Source organism: Oncorhynchus clarkii, chromosome 20 (genome assembly GCF_045791955.1).
Source record: "Oncorhynchus clarkii lewisi isolate Uvic-CL-2024 chromosome 20, UVic_Ocla_1.0, whole genome shotgun sequence".
NCBI classification, from domain to species: domain Eukaryota; kingdom Metazoa; phylum Chordata; class Actinopteri; order Salmoniformes; family Salmonidae; genus Oncorhynchus; species Oncorhynchus clarkii.
In genome coordinates, this window is record NC_092166.1 from 21,122,519 (window position 1) to 21,142,821 (window position 20,303).

Consider the following 20,303-nt stretch of genomic DNA (forward strand, 5'->3'; position numbering starts at 1 on the left):
GATTGGACTGTAACTGCACCTGTATCAGTTCCATTTAGGATGCAGACTGGACTGTAACTGCACCTGTATCAGTTCCATTTAGGATGCAGTCTGGACTGTAACTGCACCTGTACCAGTTCCATTTAGGATGCAGACTGGACTGTAACTGCACCTGTATCGGTTCCATTTAGGATGCAGTCTGGACTGTAACTGCACCTGTATCAGTTCCATTTAGGATGCAGACTGGACTGTAACTGCACCTGTATCAGTTCCATTTAGGATGCAGTCTGGACTGTAACTGCACCTGTACCAGTTCCATTTAGGATGCAGACTGGACTGTAACTGCACCTGTATCGGTTCCATTTAGGATGCAGTCTGGACTGTAACTGCACCTGTATCAGTTCCATTTAGGATGCAGACTGGACTGGAACTGCACCTGTACCAGTTCCATTTAGGATGCAGACTGGACTGGAACTGCACCTGTACCAGTTCCATTTAGGATGCAGACTGGACTGTAACTGCACCTGTATCAGTTCCATTTAGGATGCAGACTGGACTGGAACTGCACCTGTACCAGTTCCATTTAGGATGCAGACTGGACTGTAACTGCATCTGTACCAGTTCCATTTAGGATGCAGTTTGGACTGTAACTGCACCTGTATCAGTTTCAGTGGCAGGTAGCTTAGCCAGTAACCCGAAAAGTTGTTAGTTCGAATCCCTGAGCTGACAAGGTAAAATAAATATGTTGATGTGCCCTTGACCAAGGCACTAAATCAATTGTATTTATCACATGCTTTGTAAAACAACAGGTGTAGACTAACAGTGAAATGCTAATGGCCCTTCCCAACAATGCAGAGAGAAAAAACATTTCATTATAAAAATAATAACACAAGGAATAAATACACAAAGAGTAACTATAACTTGGCTATATACACAGGGTACCAGTACCGAGTCAATTCAGTGGTACGAGGTAATTGAGATCGACATGTACAAATAGGTATGGATAGAGTGACTAGGCAACAGGATAGATAATAAACAGTAACAGCAGCGTATGTAATGAGTCAAAAAAGTTAGTGAGTTAGTGCAAAAGGGGTCATAGCTATTAGCACATAGCACTTAGCTATTGGTTAACTATTTACGTAGCAGTCTTATAGCTTGGGGGTTGTTTAGGGTCCTGTTGGTTCCAGACTTGGTGCATCGGTACCCTAATTGCTCCAGGGTTGCCTTTGATAATGGCTAACCCTGGCCATGACCCCACTCTCCGAGTGTGTCTCAGGGGGAGTTGGGATATGCAAAAACACATTTCCAATTCACACATGCATTTAATACACACTTGTACATGAAAAATAGGACAAATTGGCATCCACCAAATTAATATATTAGATGAATAGATGATGTACAGTAGTCTATAAATAACGGCTTATATTCAAATAAACTGGATAAAGGTGAGCTTTTTCAGTGAAGCTCTCACATCCCTAAATAAGCAATTATGTCGCTGAAAAGTAGAGATTATTGCTGTACTAGAGAATAGGCTTGACATTGCATGTCATGTGGAACTACTTTGGGAAGGAGACTACAAATCGAGCTACTAGATAGTGTCAAGCTTTGATGCAACAATTCATGTTAATAAGCTATTACATGAGGTTGTTAATCACATAACTGTCCTTCATCAAATTGACCCATCCAATGGAGAAAAAAATTATATCAACGTTTATTTGCGGTCACTCCATTCATCTTTCCTGTCCCTCTTTCTTTCACACTCATCTACATCAGACAGCAAGCTGTCCTGGCAGTCTTTATATTTCCTATTGCATCTTCTTGTTCTGACAACACACTTCAACCAGTGTCTTTTATTGGTGAATCTTTCAAAAACAGCCATGCCTCGTTGACAGACAAGTTTTCATCCGGTCTCTGCTGTCAACTTTGACATTCGTCCTTTGCTCAGCATTCAGCCTCATTCCATTGTCACGGGCCTTCCACGCTGTGTGTATTCCATTTGCAGCTCTTCACTTCCACACTCCCCTGTCATGCTCATTACTTTACTGCCAGTCTCACTGAGAAGGAGAGAACCTCCAGAGAGATCTGCCAATTAATAACCAGCCATGCCATGCCATCCACTGACTGACTGACTGAGAACCTCAGCACCTCCAACCATATTGACAGCAGCTGTCCCTTACAGTCCTTCATGACCATGCAGCCAGTATCTTTGACTTTTTGACTTTCAGGCTTCCGCCCCATCATAGCACTCTACTTGTCTGATGTCACATGGGACTCGGTGACGGTGGCATGGAGTGCCCCTGCCCCACCCGCAGACCTCTACATCCTCACCTATAGCTCTGAGGACGGCACTGACACGTCCAAGGTTACCCTGGATGGATCCAAGACCCGGTCCTCTATCAAGGGACTCCTGCCCTCCACAGAGTACACCGTCACCCTTATCACCATACATGGAGAGGTGAAGTCTGAGGCTGTCACAGCCACGCTCACCACAGGTAGGCTATTTATCTCTGCAAGGGGAAACAAGGTTGTATTCATTAGGCACCAAATGGAAGAAAACAGACTGAAACAATGATAAACAAACAAAAGGGTTCATTCCTGCTGCAAAACGTTTTGCTACGGTGTGCCCTAATGCATACGACCCAGAGCTACGCTGGAGGTTCCCATGGTTCATGGAGGGTCACACAGGAACGACAACAAGTCTAAATAACTACTGACTAATACAAAACTGCTGCAACATCTTATGCATTGATTGTCCACAGGGTGCATTGATGTCTGATTTTGGCTGATGGTTTGCTGACACAAGACAGTAGCTAACGAAGGACTACATTTTAGAATATATAAAACTTCCTGTACTTAGGATACACATCACATTATACATGCAGTACGTGCTTGGAGTTTATTGTGGTATTCAAATGGCGTTCTGTTTGTCAGCAAGTAGTCTAGCTCCAGAACAGAACAACATCTAGACACTTTTATGGCATGTCTCCTCTTGCTCATTAAGATTCTTACACACACAGCTGCACTCACTGCAGAACAATGTTCCCCTCCACCTTTCATTTCTTTATTAATGCTTGGGTGTGTAATCCTCCCATAATTACCCCTGCCTAAACCTGGAGGTGTCAGGAATATTCAGCTGTCGCATCAGCAGGCTGTTACTCACAGTTACAGCTGCCAAGCCCAAGGGAAGATCTATTGTCTGAGGAGGACAGGACAGCTCTCTAAACACTCTGATATTAACTCTGCGGAAAGCCACCTGCATACTGCTGTCTGATTACTGCTCTAGTCACTGTCTGCCAGAGTGCCAGCCATTTTCTCTTTGTCTGGTGACATACAGATTTCTGGAACGAAGGCTAGGGGTATCGTAGATTCAGACGGATGCATTTGTTGCAGCTCTTTGGCATCTGTGTGTTTTGTTATTTAGTTGCTATTTTCAGCTTGTTATCACACTATGTTATTATATGCAAATTTAACCACAGGGTTGGTGGGCTTGCTGTGGCACCTGACCATCTTTGTAGGTTGAACGTATTTCTTTATGTTTAAGTGGTAGTTCTTATGGTAAATCTGAATAAAGTGATGACAACATGTTTACTGTACCATATGTTGTAATGCCTCAGGTGAATGCAGGTTAGACTTGGGTTGCATCCCAAATGGCCCCTATTCCCCATTCAGTGCACTACTTTTGACCAGGGCCCAAAGGGCTCTGATCGAAAGTAATGTACTCTGTAGGTAATAGGTATCATTTGGGACGCACCTTGGATCAGCAGAGCACATTGATGCAGTCTGTCAGTTTGCACAAATTATCTCATGTCACATGAATACTGAGTCTAAATTCAGAGCTATTACAGCAGCCTGCACTGCTGAATGGGAAATAATTAAAGATAGGCATACATGAATAATCACAACTTATTTACACCACTCTTTCCTACTAGCAGAATTTAAATGAGGCTGAAGCCTAACTTATGAATCGTCGTCAGTGCTGGTGGATAATATTCATTATTGTAATGGAAATTGGAGGGTGGTGGCGTTGGTTTTACAAGCATTTCTATAGCTTCATTCCACAACAATAGAGAGAACCAATCTCTCTATCCCTTCCCTCCATAATGGATGCCGACCTTATAAGTCACTTTAATTGTTTGCTCACATTGTCTCTGGTAACCTTTACTGTCGCAGCGGTAAGAGCTCTGGGGACACATAAACAAATCATGAACTAATCCCTTATGGGCAACCACACTCGATCACAATGCAAATATCCCACTCTGTTCTCCTGGCTCTGGCCAGAGAAGCATGCTATTTTAGTACATATTTTATGATGTAGCTAATATGCAAGATAAACACAGGGCTTTTTACACTATGGTAGGAAAATGTGTCCAGAAATGCGTGTTTTTTTTTATCAATAAAGAAGCATTTTTATCTATGCTTTAACTTCCAGTGCCTTGGGTGTCCTCCAAGAGTAGCTGAATTTCCTCTTCACTTCTGTTTGTTCCCTAATTCATGCACCTTGATTGGAGACAGAGATAGTGTCAGTGTCCCCTTCCCTTCCATATACATGGAGACATGGAGCTAGCTGTTTTCATGAGAAGGTGGTTGTTAAATTTCAAGAACATCTTGTATTAGTGTATAGTGTGTGTCTCAATAGCAAGGACATCTCTTCGTTCTTAACATGTACTGTGATTCTCTATTGGAGGAATGGATCCACCTAAAGAGATGACTGTGTCATATGCCACTGAAGACTCCGTCATCATATCATGGTTGAGACCATTTGCTCCCTTTGACTACTACAAGATGTCCTATCAATCAGCAAGAGGTAAGCAAAAACATCTGGCATGTTTTCATTGAAAAGTTAATTTAAAAAAAAAAGATGGGTAACACTTTATTTGGATAGACCCAAGTACATGGTTTGTAGATATTCCGTAGATGTTCAATAACTGTCAATAACATTTCAACAAACGATCCACTAACACCATAACCCAAACCCTAACGTTAACCCTCATCCTACTCTAAACTTAAACTTTACCATAAAGTTTACCCTTAATCTAATCATTATTCTGAACCTAACCCTAACCGTAACCTTAGTAAGCAGTTGCTTATCAACCTATAGTTTGTTGATAGTATAACAGTTTGTAGATATTCTATATGGGACGATCCAAATCCAAGTGTGACCAAATCATGTTTTTCCATTGTTTGGCATTGGAGGTGAAAGTTCAACTTCTTATAAAAGAAAGGCTGCATACTGTAACAGTGCGACATTAAATGAATGCAATGTTCTTCAGGGACAGTGGACAGCGTGGTAATTGACAATGACGTCACTAACTACACCCTGTCCAGCCTCCACCCAGCAACAGAGTATGAGATCAACCTGAACGTTGTGCGAGGCAGCCAGGAGAGCAAGTCCATCACCACCAGTGTCTTCACAGGTCTGAACTCTGACCCCTTACTATCTCTTCTGACCCCTTACGATCCTGTACTGCTTCAGCTATAATGCCACTATAGAGAGGAACTGACAATGTATATCATTATATAATCTTTGTCTCCACATCCACAACACAACTTCTGCAAACATGCTGTGGTACCCCTAAACCCTTACCATCTCAGCCACCATGCCACTATAGAAAGGGACGGACAATGTACCATTCGTATAGGTCCAAAGGTAAATGTACACATTATATTGATGGAATCTTCATCTCCACATCCTGCACAACTATCAAAGAACAACCAATACAATCCTGTTTTGGTATTTTTTCCAGGGAGTCAATGTTTTCTTGACTGACAAGTGAGTTAGCTTGTTTGCTAAAATCATAGCTAGAGTTATTATTATATGTGAGATTGGGGAACAAAATGTTCTGGAGTCAGACATAGTGTCTTTCCAAGATAAATGGGACGTTCTGTCTTTTCAGTGAAATGTATTATTAGTACCCACTATGTGGATCTCTCACATTGCCACCTGCACACTAAGAAATGATGTTCAGACACAGACAGTAGAATACCTGCCTCTCATTGCTGCTGCAGCGAGTGTAACTACCATTACCCCCTTGGCCTTATAATTGTTAGCCTCACCTTATTTCTATCTCTGCTTCTCCTCTGTCAGACAGGCAGTCAGGTAGTTTGTCAGTCAGATAGACAGACCTCTGCAGCATTGAGCTGTGTGAGATGTGAGATATATTTGACATCTAGTGAACCACCAGAGAGAGGTGTGTAGGCTGCAGTAGCTCCTCTGGGTGTGAAGTGAACTCCGCTAACATGGGCTTAACCAGCTCGCCACCGCATGCAAAGGGAGTGCACCACTGCATACTGATGAGCCAGGTAGAGATGTCTTTCCAAAACCAAAAGGTTCAGGACTCCACACACACAAAGACAGAGAGACAGAGAGAGACAGAGAGAGACAAATTGAATTGAGGGAGGGAGGGAGGGAGGGAGGGAGGGAGGGAGGGAGGGAGGGAGGGAGGGAGGGAGGGAGGGAGGGAGGGAGGGAGGGAGGGAGGGAGGGAGACAAAGCCCTTAAATTGAAATTGAATTGAGGGAGGGAGGGAGGGAGGGAGGGAGACAGACAGACAGACAGACAGACAGACAGACAGACAGACAGACAGACAGACAGACAGACAGAGAATATGAGAGTATGACAGATGGACGATGACAGAGAAAAAACATAGAGAATACCATGCCAAATATTGATTTTAATTTGTATGTGAATAGAAAGTGTTAGACATCCCCCTTTAAAGCAGAATGAATCTCTGCATTTTGACATGCCAACTCTTCTTCTAATGAAGGGCCTGGGGTGCTCCAGTGAGCACATTTGCTGCTGCACATCACCTCCAAATAAACAAAAAAGGGAAAACATTCTTCATGTAATTCAAAACCAGAAAACACACTAACGTTTACTTTGCTATTAACTTATTTTCAGAGAAACAGACGAACACTAGCCTTCTGCTAATGCTGCAGAGTCGCAGGCAGTGTTTCACAAAACTATGTGAAGGAGCACTTGGCAGCTCTCATTAAAACAGGGTCATAAGTAGAACAATATTATTCCATTGTGGTGTGGTTCAGCAAGAAAGAGATAAAACCGTTACGGAAAGAGGAGCTCGCTGTGCCTAAAAGTGTCTCAAAATCCAATGTGTCAGATGAGAAGCTCTGCCACGAATGGAGCTGGGCTGGTGCTCCACTTACAGGCCAGAAACAAAAACACAGACAGCTTATTAAGATCCTTAGTGCTAAGGAATAGTTTTTGTGCGGTCGCTGGAGAATCCTGCCGGCTGGGTAGCTACTGTTGTAAGGCACTGAGGCACTAGCTGCAATTCCAAAGGTAATGACTGTCCAGGATTCACTCGATCTGAGTCAACTGTCCAGCTAATGGCCTTGGCTGGGGCGGACAGGTACTGTGGTTCAGCAGATTCTGGTGTTTTTACAACGTTGCATTTAATATTAGCTATTCAAAATATTGCCTAGTCAGACCATTACTACTGTTCCAGCTGGCGGATAGGCGTTATTTCTTAGGTAGTGTAAAGCGTAGTACAGATCATTTTTGAATAACCTTTACTTGGCGATACTTCCTCAATTCCCGACTTGGAAGAGAACGCATGTCATTTAAACTTCCATGGCTAGTTGCAGGTTGTTCGTTTGAATTTACAAAATGCTCTGTTATTAGAAAGAAAAAAAATTGGCTCCATGAAGTAATCCATCAAATCTCATCTCATTGATTGAGACAGGTGTCTGCATCACGTGAAAAGGTTATCCCCCTACCTTTTCACGAGACCCAGTTAGCCTGACAAAAACCCTGCATTCTGATTGTCCTAAACTTTGCTACCAGCCCTCATTGAAAGTTGCATGTACAGTAGTCCATATCGAATTCATAATGATGAAAGATGACAGATGCCGGTTATCATGGTAAAAAACATATAGTAACTTTATTGGTAAACCCACAATGATATTTACATAGCAAAAGTCATGCTCTAACCACTAGGCTACCTTCTGCCCAATTTCTTTGCAGAAATTCAACCATGAAAGCCTGATTCACACAGTCGCCTCAGAATAGTTGATGTTGAGATGTGTCTGTTACTTGAACCCTGTGAAGCATTTATTTGGGTAGAATTTCTGAGGCTGGTAACTCCAATGACCTTATTCTCTGCAGCAGAGGTAACTCAGGGTCTTCCTTTCCAGTGGCGGTCCTGATGAGAGCCAGTTTCATCATAGCGTTTGATGGTTTTTGTGGCTGCACATGAAGAAATGTCTTGAAACTTTCCAGATTGACTGACCTTCATGTCTTGAATAAATGATGGACTGTCGTTTCTCTTTGCTTATTTGAGCTGTTCTTGCCTTAATATGGACTTGGTATTTTACCAAATAGGGCTATCTTCTGTATACCAACCCTACCTTGTCACAACAACTGATTGGCTCAAACAGATTATGAATTCCACAAATTAACTTTTAACAAGGCATACCTGTTAATTGAAATGTATTCCGGGAGACTACCTCAGTGTTGATGTCTTCACTATTATTCTACAATGTAGAAAATAGTAAAAAATAACAAAAGACCCTGGAATGAGTAGGTGTGCCTAAACTTGTGACTTATACTGTGTATTTGGAGTTATTTTCATGAAATATATACACAAAGTGATTTATTAGACATACAGTGATGATTTAATAAATAAAATGCAAATTCTCCATGGGGCTTTAAGACAGCATCATAATTCCATACAGAAGGGTTCTGAAATAAACAAATTTGGGAAAAACGAGAATGTCTTGATGTGAATTTTATCAGTACAGAAAGTTTGCCATCAAAGTGGAAAATAAATAAACACAAATAAGTACCTTACTGTGATCGTTTTCAATTAAAATGGTCAAAAAGAAACAAAATAGCTTCTTGGCAAAGATACATTTCTAAAAGAAGAATTTTGGTAAGACTGTGTGGTAGTGGTCTGAGTGGGGAGGAGAAAACTGAAAACTAGCTGTTATTGGCAGAAAGGTTTGGAACTCTCTTTCTTATTAGCCTATTAATTAATTTACCGCCTGGTGACAGGCAGAACAAAACTCCATACCACCAAAACAGGTGGAAATTTAATGCGGTCTTTTCAAACATCTCTTACGCTAAAGGGCATTATCATCACAATTTCACAGTATTATTCCAACCTCATAGTTGGAAAAAGCATTTACTCTATACTTCCGGTTGTTTAGCCTACCCTCTACTTACCGGCAGAAATAGTTCAGTCCAAGCAGGGCAGGGCTCTGTGAAAGTATATAGCTGGGCGTTGAGCTCAGACTCTTGGTTGGTGAACAGCTTGTCCTGAGACTGTGGAAACTTTTGAGTGAGTTTATTTGTACTTTATTCTAATTAAGCTTTCTCTTGTCATTTTCATTTTCCCGGGAATACATTTATTTATACATCATATGCATGAATTATTTATTATTTTTGTAACCATTTTTGTTAATAAATCTACCACCTCTTTTGCACCCAATTTCTGGCATTCCGCTTCCATCCTTCTCCATCGATATCGTCTTTAATGGTTCATCCAGTACCAACTAGTCACAAACACATCCCTACTCAGTAGTGGTGCTACTGACATCCCCACACATCATTACACGCTTTATTCAATCTAATATATTTTTTATTTGTTATTTTTTATTCTGACATATATTCATTTGTTTCAAATAGGACAATCAACAGTTACAGAAATACAATTATTGTTTTTTTTTCAATCTAATCTAATTCAATTTGATTTCACTTCAAATTGGCAGCTTTTATTAGATTAAATGAAATAGTATTGTAATTTAAGTAATGAGTGTAATCAAACACCTTTCATTCACAAGCAGTGTGATTAAAGTTCCTAGATATAATCATAGACATTTCCCAGACATGGGGGTATGGTGAATTAACAGTTGATTCAAGTCCTTTCAAGGCAAGCTGTTTACTTCTGTATTCTCTATACTTTTTCTGTTAAGCCAAAAATCCATATGAAAACTTGGAGGTGAAAACACTAAGTGAAACATGTAATTAAATTCTACTCTCTCTTGGTTCTTCCGGTAAGTAGGGGGTCTAAAATAAAAGCTTTTAAGAACTGTTCTTCTGTGTACTGTACAGAATATTTGACTGTATAATTTGCCTTTGATTTCAGTTATACTAGCAAGAATTGTGATCTCACTGGAGAAAAGAGTCATTATAAATTTGCCTCAATCTGCAGAGTATATAGTCCACATGGTGGTCTGCAAATTGGAACATACAGTTGATTACATTTTGGAAAGTGATGGGGCCATCTTGGTACCCTCTCTGAGCCATACATTGCTTTCATCTCTTTCTTTGATATAGCGATGGACATGCCAATGGAACTAACAGCCCTCAACATTACCCCACAAGGAGCTTTACTCCGGTGGAACCCTCCTCTGTCCAGTGTTGACAACTACGTGTTCACCCTCACCTGCTACCAGGGTAGGTGGATTTATTGTCTTCTCACAGCCCTGTTTCTCCGCTACAGGGGTGGAGCTGTAGAGTGAGACCAGCTGGACTGGACTCCTGCCAAGTCGGCTCTCAGAGGAAAGTGTCGCACAGCTACATGGAAATCAGCTCAGACATCCGCTTGCTAGTCGATGCAGCTTTCATCAATATGGCCACAAATGATGGTTCTTCAGCAACCTCTTGCCAATGTGTTCTATTGACTCTTTGGTGTGTTCATTAGGTGTCCCTTCTAATTTACTCAGCCAGGCAATGAAAATATTGGCTGAACATTTTTGTTAACCTATTATTTTTCACCATCGACATGGATCCTGGTATTTCTGAGGCTACAGCAAACCATTTATTAAACAGGCAATTTATTTAGATTTATTGTACAAAGTTTAGTCATGCAAACAAATAAGGAATCATGAATTTGAGCTGAATGGATTTAAACCTGACCCATGTAACACCCATAGGAACCGCAATCTACCAACCCTGACCGTGTACATGCATATCCAAGGCAACCACTATACATTAATAATTAAGACTCCAAATTGTTTAATGTAATCATAAAAATCAGGTTTGTTTACTATCTCATGTCTTCTCCTAATCTAATATGTATTTGTGTTCCTCCTACTCTTGTAGTGACAGCTAATACCTTCCTGGTGGAAGGTGTGAAACAGGAGCACCAGCTTAGTAAACTCAAGCCCAGCACCACTTACTCTGTAGCCCTCTACGCCACCAAGGGACCCTTGACCAGTGGAACTGTCATCGCCAACTTTGAAACACGTATGTTAGTTACTTTACTTGCTTAATTACTTACCTCCCAGCTGTTCAGAAGCAACCCACACAGACTGAGAGCAGCTACAGTACATATACAGTGCCTTCAGAAAATATTCATACCCCTTGACTTATTCCACATTTTATTGTGTTACAGCCTGAAAACAACTCATAACACTCATAATACCCCATAGTGAAGAAGTGAAAACATTTCTGCAAATGTATTTCAAATTCAAAACAGAAATATTCCATTTACATACAGTTGAAGTCGGAAGTTTACATACACTATATATTATATTTAAACTCAGTTTTTCACAATTCCAGACATTTTATCCAAGTAAAAACCTGTCTTAGGTCAGTTAGGATCACCACTTTATTTTAAGAATGTGAAATGTCAGAATAAAAGAAAAGAGAATGATTTATTTCAGATGTCATTTCTTTCATCACCTTCCCAGCGGGTCAGAAGTTTACATACACTCAATTAGTATTTGCTAGCATTGCCTTTAAATTGTTTAACTTCAAATGTTTCGGGTAGCCTTCCACAAGCTTTCCACAATAAATTAGGTGAATTTTGGCCCATTCCTCCTGACAAAGCTGGTGGAACTGAGTCAGGTTTGTAGGCCTCCTTGCTCGCACATGCTTTTTCAATTCTGCCCACAAATATTCTATGGGATTAAGGTCAGGGCTCTGTGATGGCCACTCCAATACCTTGACTTTGTTGCCATTTTGCCACAACTTTGGAAGTATGCTTGGGGTCATTGTCCATTTGGAAGACCCATTTACGACCAAGCTTTAAACTTCCTGACTGATGTCTTGAGATGTTGCTTCAATATATCCACATTATTTTCCTACCTCATGATGCCATCTATTTTGTGAAGTGCACCAGTCCCTCCTGCAACAAAGCACCACCACAACATGATGCTGCCACCCCCGTGATTCACGGTTGCGATGGTGTTCTTCGGCTTGCAAGCTTCCCCCTTTTTACTCCAAAATAACAATGGTCATTGTGGCAAAACAGTTCCATTTTTCTTTCATCAGACCAGAGGACATTTCTCCAAAAAGTACGATCTTTGTCCCCATGTGCAGTTGAAAACTGTAGTCTGGATTTTTTTATGGTGGTTTTGGAGCAGTGGCTTCTTACTTGCTGAGCGGCATTTCAGGTTCTGTCAATATAGGACTCGTTTTTACTGTGGATATACAGTAGATACTTTTGTACCTGTTTCCTCCAGCATCGTCACAAGGTCCTTTGCTGTTGTTCTGGGATTGATTTGCACTTTTCGCACCAAAGTACGTTCATCTCTAGGAGACAGAACGCTTTTCCTTCCTGAGCGGTATGACGGCTGCGTGGTCCCATGGTGTTTATACTTGCGTACTATTGTTGTGTACGTGTGTACAGATTAAAGTGGTACCTTCAGGCGTTTGGAAATTGCTCCCAAGGATGAACCAGACTTGTGGAGGTCTACAATTTCTTTTCTGAGGTCTCGGCTGATTTCTTTTGATTTCCCCATGATGTCAAGCAAAGAGGAACTGAGTTTGAAGGTAGGCCTCGAAATACATCCACAGGTACACCTCCAATTGACTCAAATGTTGTCAATTAGCCATCAGAAGCTTCTAAAGCCATGACATAATTTTCTGGAATTTTCCAAGCTGTTTAAGGGCACAGTCAACTTAGTGTATGTAAACTTTGTGTCATACACAAAGTAGATGTCCTAACCGACTTGCCAAAAATATAGTGTGTTACCAAGACCTTTGTGGAATGGTTAAAAAACAAGTTCTAATGACTCCAACCTAAGTTTATGTAAACTTCCGACTTCAACTGCAAGTATTCAATACAATACAAGTATCTAAGAGCTTTCCACACCTGGATTGTACAATATTTAAACATTATTCTTATTAAAGTCGATCAAGCTCTGTCAAGATAGTTGTTGATCATTGCTATACAGCCATTTTCAAGTCTTACCATAGATTTCCAAGCCGATTTTATTTAAATCTGTAACTACGCCACTCAAGAACATTCAATGTTGTCTTTGTAAGCAACTCCAGTGTATATTTGGCCTTGTGTTTTAAGTCATTGTCCTGCTGAAAGGTGAATTTGTCTCCCAGTGTCTGTTGGAAAGCAGACTGATGTCACGTTCTGACCTTAGTTCTTTTGTTATGTCTTTGTTTTAGTATGGTCAGGGCGTGAGTTGGGTGGGTTGTCTATGTTCCTTTTTCTATGATTTGGGATTTCTGTGTTTGGCCTAGTATGGTTCTCAATCAGAGGCAGCTGTCATTCGTTGTCCCTGATTGAGAACCATACTTAGGTAGCCTGGTTTCCTGTGTCTGTACCATACGGGACTGTTTCGATTTTCGTTTGTTCATTCACACTGTTATTTTGTATTGTTCAGTTTTATATATTAAAATGGACACTTACCACGCTGCACATTGGTCCGACATCTCTTACTCCTCGTCAGAAGAAGAGGACAATCATTACAACTGAACCACATTTTCCTCTAGGATTTTGCCTGTGCTTAGCTGTTTATTTTTATATAAAAAATAAGTAAATCCCTATTCCTTTCCAATGACAAGCATAGCCATGACATGATACAGCCACAGCCATGCTTGAAAATATGAGGAGTAGTACTCAGTGGTGTGTTGAGTTGGATTTGCCCCAAACATAACGCTTTGCATTCAGGACATGAAGTTCATTTCTTTGCAACATTTTTTGCAGTTTTCCTTTAGTGCCTTATTTGCAAACAGGATGCATGTTTTGGAATATTATTATAATGTACAGGCTAACTTCTTTTCACCCTGTCATGTAAGTTAGTTTTGTGGAGTAACTAGAATGTTGTTGATCCATCCTCAGTTTTCTCCTGTCAAAGCCATTAAACTCTGTAACTGTTTTAAAATAACCATTAGCTTCATGGTGAAATCCCTGAGTGGTTTCCTTCCACTCCGGCAACTGAGTTCGGAAGGACACCTGTATCTTTGTTAAGACTGCCTGTATTGATACACCATGCAAAATGTAATGAATTACTTCACCATGCTCAAAGGGATATTCAATTTCTGCTTTTATTTTACCCATCTACCAATAGATGCCCTTTGCGAGGCATTGGAAAACCTCCCTGGTCTTTGTGGTTGAATCTGTGTTTGAAATTCACTGCTCGACTGAGGGTCCTTACAGATAAATGTATGTGTGGGGTGTAGAGATAAGGTAGTCATTAAAAATTCACGTTAAACACTATTATTCCAAACAGAGTCCATCCATGCAACTTATTACAGTGGTTCCTCCATTAAAAGTTGTCATACTGTAGCACACCTTGTAGGCAGGCTGCTGGAGCATTCCGTGGCACGTCATTTAATTGTCAGCCATTTTTTCTGTTATTGCATGTTAGTGCTAGTTAGACCACCAGAGGGCATCTTTGAGAAGCATTTGATAGTCTTCCATTTTGGCATTACCAGATAATTTAAACCCTTTTTTGTAATAACATAGTATATGGGATTGATTTTAAGAAATTTGGCTTAATTAATTTGATCAATATTATGGTGTTTTTTTTCCAATAAAAACAAAAAACGAAACCCTCAGGGTTATTATGGCGCTGTACAGCGTGATGGTCGGGAGTAGGCTATAGCAGGATTGGAGGATTCTAAGTTGTTTGCCTTCATCGGAAAACTTTGTTCCAATATTTCTGCAAATCAGTGATATTTATTCCCATAGTAATTCGTCATGGATCCATAACTAATTCAACATCTGCATGTTGAAAATAGTATTTTTATCATAAATCCTTACATAAGGGAGAGCAGTGTCTGTACTAGAGAATGCAAGCATGCAGGAGACTGGGGTTCAATTCCTCGATGGGGAGGAAAAGTACGCTGTCCTTGTAAATAAGAATTTGTTCTTAACTGATTCCATATGTGTTATTTCATAGTTGTGATGGCTTCACTATTATTCTACAATGTAGAAAATAATACAAATTAAGCAAAATCCTGGAATGAGAATTTGTGTCCAAACTTTTAACTTGTACTTGCTTAATTAATTTGATTAATATTATGGTGTTTCTATTACAAGAAAAACAAAAATATGGCGCTGTATAACGTGACAGTCGGAAGTACATTACTGGGCTATTTAGCAAAATAAGAGTAAACTAAGAGCATAACATTTCTGCACCCTAATTTTCTAATTCTAGTCTAACCAATACCCAAACGGAGATAAAGTGAAAATAAAAATATTATTGATTTATCAAGACCAGTCCCCATGCTTGTCTCAGAGCAGCGCACAATGGTGCTAAAATAGTTGCAGGCTATTGCTTCAAATCCTATTGCTTCTAACTTCAATATGCTCTTTAAAGAAATTAGACCTACACCACTTTTAACAGCACATTACTCAACACTAGTGAGACTCATTTCACCTATGGTAGGCCTACAGTATCTAAAAATATATTTTTCAATGACGTGTCTCTCTGCCAATAATTACATTTAGAGGATTGGAGGATTCTAAATTAATATCTAAGGGGCATTTTCTGTTAGGATCTGTGAGAATATCTGAGAATATCTAAAGGACTTTTATATCATTCTAAATTCATTAATTATTATAATAATAATAATAATCTCTTTGTTTAAAAAGTAACAACATTTTGGAGATTTTGTTTTTATTTAACCTAGAGTGAGTGAGAAAAAGCCAATTCTTGAACATGGGATGTGACATTTTTACTCCTGAAGTTGTTTAGGCTTGCCATAACAAAGGTGTTGAATACTTATTGACTCAAGAAATTTCAGCTTTTCATTTCAAATTAATTTGTAATAACATAATTCCACTTCAACGTGGGGTATTGTGTGTAGGCCAGAGACACAACATCTAAATATAATACATTTTAAATCCAGACTATAACACATCAAAATGTGGAATTTCTGAATCACATGTTCAAGAAGCAGAGAGAAAGGCTCAGAGAAAGGCAGGCTACCTGGAGCAACTTGAAACTTGCTCCTATTCAATTAACGGGTGCCCTTTTACACCTCCCAGATAAAGTGTGTCTAATTAGCAACAGGAATCATTGCCCCTCTTACTGAGGCCCTTGCAGTGGCTGTCCATGTTTCTACTCCTGCTATACAGTGTCCATATTAGGACAGCCTCAGTCTCAGCAAGATTTTTTTCAATCTCCGCACGAGTTGCTGAGACTGAGGCTGTCCTAACGACCTCCACAAGCCAATGAGATCATACCTACTCTACGGCAGGGGAGGGAGAAGAGGAGGGGAGAAAATGGTCTAGTTTAGTTTAGTTGGGGCTCTAAACTTATTTTTGAGACAAAAATTCTCTGTCAGCAGCAGGCCATTAATATCCCCAAGGGAGCAGAGCGGCAGAGTTTTATCCAGTCTGCACAGTGCTGGAGCTGCATGAACATTTCAGAACACGTGGGCTGTTGCTCTGCCTCTGTAGAGTACAAAAACTTATTCCCAGAAAAAACAACAACCAGTACTTTTTTCTGGCTTTATTTTTGTCTTGTGTCTTGCAGTAAAAGTCTCCCTAGAATGAGGGGCAATTCCCCAATATTTAATCAAACAGTGGCCTTTGCTAAACTTAATTTATTGACACTGTTTTGGGCTAAATGAATTTGTCTAAAGTGTCACAGGCCATTGGCTTTGCTACTCCAGTGCCAGCCTTGTTGTCTGATGTTGACACATAATCACTGGATGGGATGGCCAAATTCACCAGACTTTATTGGGCTTTTTTGCTCTTAATTTGCGTCTCATTAAATGTTTTTGCTCATGCTTTGTTTCACTGGCTGTTATGCTCTGATAAATAGTTCCAGTGTTGATGACCTCTTATGAGCATGAAGTTATTGGTTGACTCACTTTCTAAAAGACTTGACCAGTGAGAGATATGTTATTCACAGAAGTTTTTATGTTTCTTCCAAATAACTAAAGCTTGGTTTAGTATCCACCTGAACCAGTGCATTGGGATGAACTTTATAATTGTTTCTTGAAGGAAACACTTTTATTTTGTCTCAGTACAATGCATACAGGAGTAATAGTAATAATAATTAATTACTACCCTTGCCATCTGTTTGTCTATTGAGACACCTCTACATTTGCATGTGGCAAAACTATAGAACATTAGAATGTTACAGAACGTCCTATTGTAAAGAGTGTTAACACGCCTCAGAGTGCAGGCATACTGTAATTAAAGAGAGGGAATGAGAGAGAGAGAGTCGAGAAAGAATTGACCGAGATCAGAGAGTGAGAGAGTGAGTGAGAGAGAAAAGAAACAAGAGAGAAGTGTAGGCATTGTGATGACTGAAAAAGCTTCTGAGATGTGCCCTCGAACGACATGAAAATGTTGAATCAGTGTCCATCACAATGAAAGGGGGATGAAAGGGAAAGGAAAGATAAAAACTCTCTCAGGCATTGCAGTCATGTTGAGGAGACAGGAGGAGAATGACAGTCTCTCCTGGAAGAGGCAGTCAGGTCAGTGTGGACATCCACATTGTAATTTTCTCTCGTCGGCACTACTGCAGTGTTGATGTCATTGCATCTCATGTAGAAAATCCTTCAGTCCTGAGGCTATCAGTGGTAGAACACGCTGTTGATTACTGAACTGTCATAGATCCCCCCCCCCTAAAAACACCTGAGGACAACAGGAGGAGGGAGATAGGAAAATGAGAGAGATAGGAAAAGGAGTGCATGTATCAGCTATCTAGATGTGAGAGGAGGATAGAGTCTTGGGTAAAAAATATTCTGTTTGGAATGGCTAATTATTTTCTTAGTGTGAATTTTCAGCAGATAAAACATTTTGCATTTATGGATGCTGGGTAAAGGACATGAGAATGCATGTTCAGAAGGGTGACTTCAACTAAGGTCCGCTAGAGGGTGGTCATCAGATTAGGAGATAGACCATAATTGGGCAATATTTCCAATTTAAGTACAGTATATGGATTTTAAAAAATTGACCACCAGACATAATTATTTGACTCAATGGAACTGTTATGTGATAATCTGCTATTTGATTGGTCCCCTGTAGCCATGGACGCTCCTCTGAACCTGACGGCTAGCGAGGTGAACCACCGCAGTGCCCTCATCTCCTGGCAACCGCCCATCGCAGACATCGACAACTACATGCTCACATACAAGTCAGTGGACGGCAACAGAAAGGTTAGTAGAATAAAATAGGTCTTATCTAACTTCATCAACAAGAGTTTCCAATCACTCTCACACAGACACACACTCAACTGTTACTGTATAATCAGGCCAAAGAAGCTCACATGAGGAATTGAGATGTAGGGCTGTGACAGTCATGGAATTTTGGATGATGGTAATTGGCCGGCCAAATTACCACCGTCACCATATATACTTGTTTAAACAGGTGACCATTTTACATTTCAGCTAGGATCAATAACCATACAAATTCCCGTCTGTCCCTGTTCATTCCACCCAAAACATTTTTGACTTATTTTATTTTCATGAGGGGTGAGGTTTTCATCCACATCTGTCAGTAATTTTTGTAATGTTTTTTTTTATTTTACAAGGTTATACTGTAATTGTGCCAGCCCTATTGATATGAGCCATAAGTGTTATGTGTAGTGTTCTCAAGCTGCCAAAACACTAGCCTGGTCCCGGATCTGTCTGTGCTCTTGTCTTCTCCATTGCTGTCATTGTCAAGTCAAACATTGGCATGAGAATGAATTAGTGACAAGGAGTTAGCATCATAGCCCAAACATACAGGCTACCAAAATACTGCCTTATCTTTGTCTATGAATTTCCAATCTAAATCACACACTGTAGCCTCCATGCTGTATCATCAAGCCAAACGTGCTCACAGGAGATATGATTGATAATGTATGAGCCGTAATGTGAGTGTTACCGGTAGCGTTTTGAAGCTACCAAAACAGTGGACATCCTGTATCTCCCAGACAAATTGCCTCTTAATACAGGCCCATGCAGCTCTACTCCACAGTGGATGCCCAGGCAATAGAGCCATTTAGATCTTTTAATTTGCCTCCTGGAACATTTTTCATTTTAATAAAATTCTTTGATGTAGCTGGGTAATAATAATAAAGTAGATTAACCGGTCTATTCTGATGCAATACCTCTATTAATGACTCACCAGGAACAATTCCCCTGATATTCTGCAGCAGATATCTCTCTCAACTAATTACATCATACAGACAGAGCCCAAGGATACGTCCCAAATGACAACCTATTCCCATAGGGCTCCGATCAAATGTAGTGCACTATAAAGGGAATAGAGTGCCATTTGGTACGAAGTCACAGAAAGAGCTCAAGACTGTACTGTACTCACTGTCTTCGTCTTTTCTATATCTTTCAACACACACACACACACACACACACACACACACACACACACACACACACACACACACACACACACACACACACACACACACACACACACACACACACACACACATCTGTTAAGATGCATGTGTTTTACTATATTGACCTTTTTTGGTGCTTGTGTTTGTCCAGTGGGTGTCAGTCATGCACAGAGGAGTTGGTTTAAGTCACAGACTATGTTGTTTTACTCTGTTTGAGTTCATTTCTGTCCGCAGAAATTATTCCCAACCTCCTCTCTCTGTTAATATGATGTTCATATTCACCACAACAATCTGTTTTAGTTTGGTTATGAATCATATGTTGACCTTCCAGATCAGAGCAATACTAGATTATATACAGTAATTAGGCAACCTCTATTGTAAATGATTCCTTGTACATGATCAACAATTCCAAACATGCAAATATTTTATATTAGTAACAAGTCTTTCTAACAAAAAATTATAATCTTTACAAAAAAACGACAGCGAAACAGTGTAAGGTCCATTGTGAGAGAAACATCAATTAAAGAGCGGCTTTAACTGCATAATTCATCCAACAAATTGCCTTAAAATGTGTGACTTTTTACAAAATGGCTGAATATTTCATCCAGTTCTTCATAGATATTTCATGTGGCTCAAAGCCCCATTAAATTCAGTTCACTCTGCTGTCACGGCAGGCTCCTAGAGAGCTTATCAAAGAGATCTCTTTTTCATCTGCCAGAAAAAGAGATCTCTGAGAGAAACATGATGCCATCAGAAGATCCGCTTGATAAAAGTCGGTTTGTCAAAAGCAACGAAAGGGAATTGAGCCATCTTGAGAT

At 40.2% G+C, this 20,303-nt stretch overlaps 1 protein-coding gene across 1 annotated transcript in view; it reads left to right on the plus strand.

Moving 5' to 3' along the window:
- LOC139376075 (tenascin R (restrictin, janusin)) overlaps positions 1 to 20,303 on the plus strand; it is a 153,944-nt gene that overhangs the window by 115,645 nt on the left and 17,996 nt on the right. The window contains exons 12-16 of the mRNA XM_071118234.1: positions 4,664 to 4,783; positions 5,250 to 5,393; positions 10,274 to 10,393; positions 11,042 to 11,185; positions 18,171 to 18,301. Of these exons, the coding sequence (XP_070974335.1) occupies positions 4,664 to 4,783; positions 5,250 to 5,393; positions 10,274 to 10,393; positions 11,042 to 11,185; positions 18,171 to 18,301 (659 nt within the window). The remainder of the gene's footprint in view (positions 1 to 4,663; positions 4,784 to 5,249; positions 5,394 to 10,273; positions 10,394 to 11,041; positions 11,186 to 18,170; positions 18,302 to 20,303) is intronic.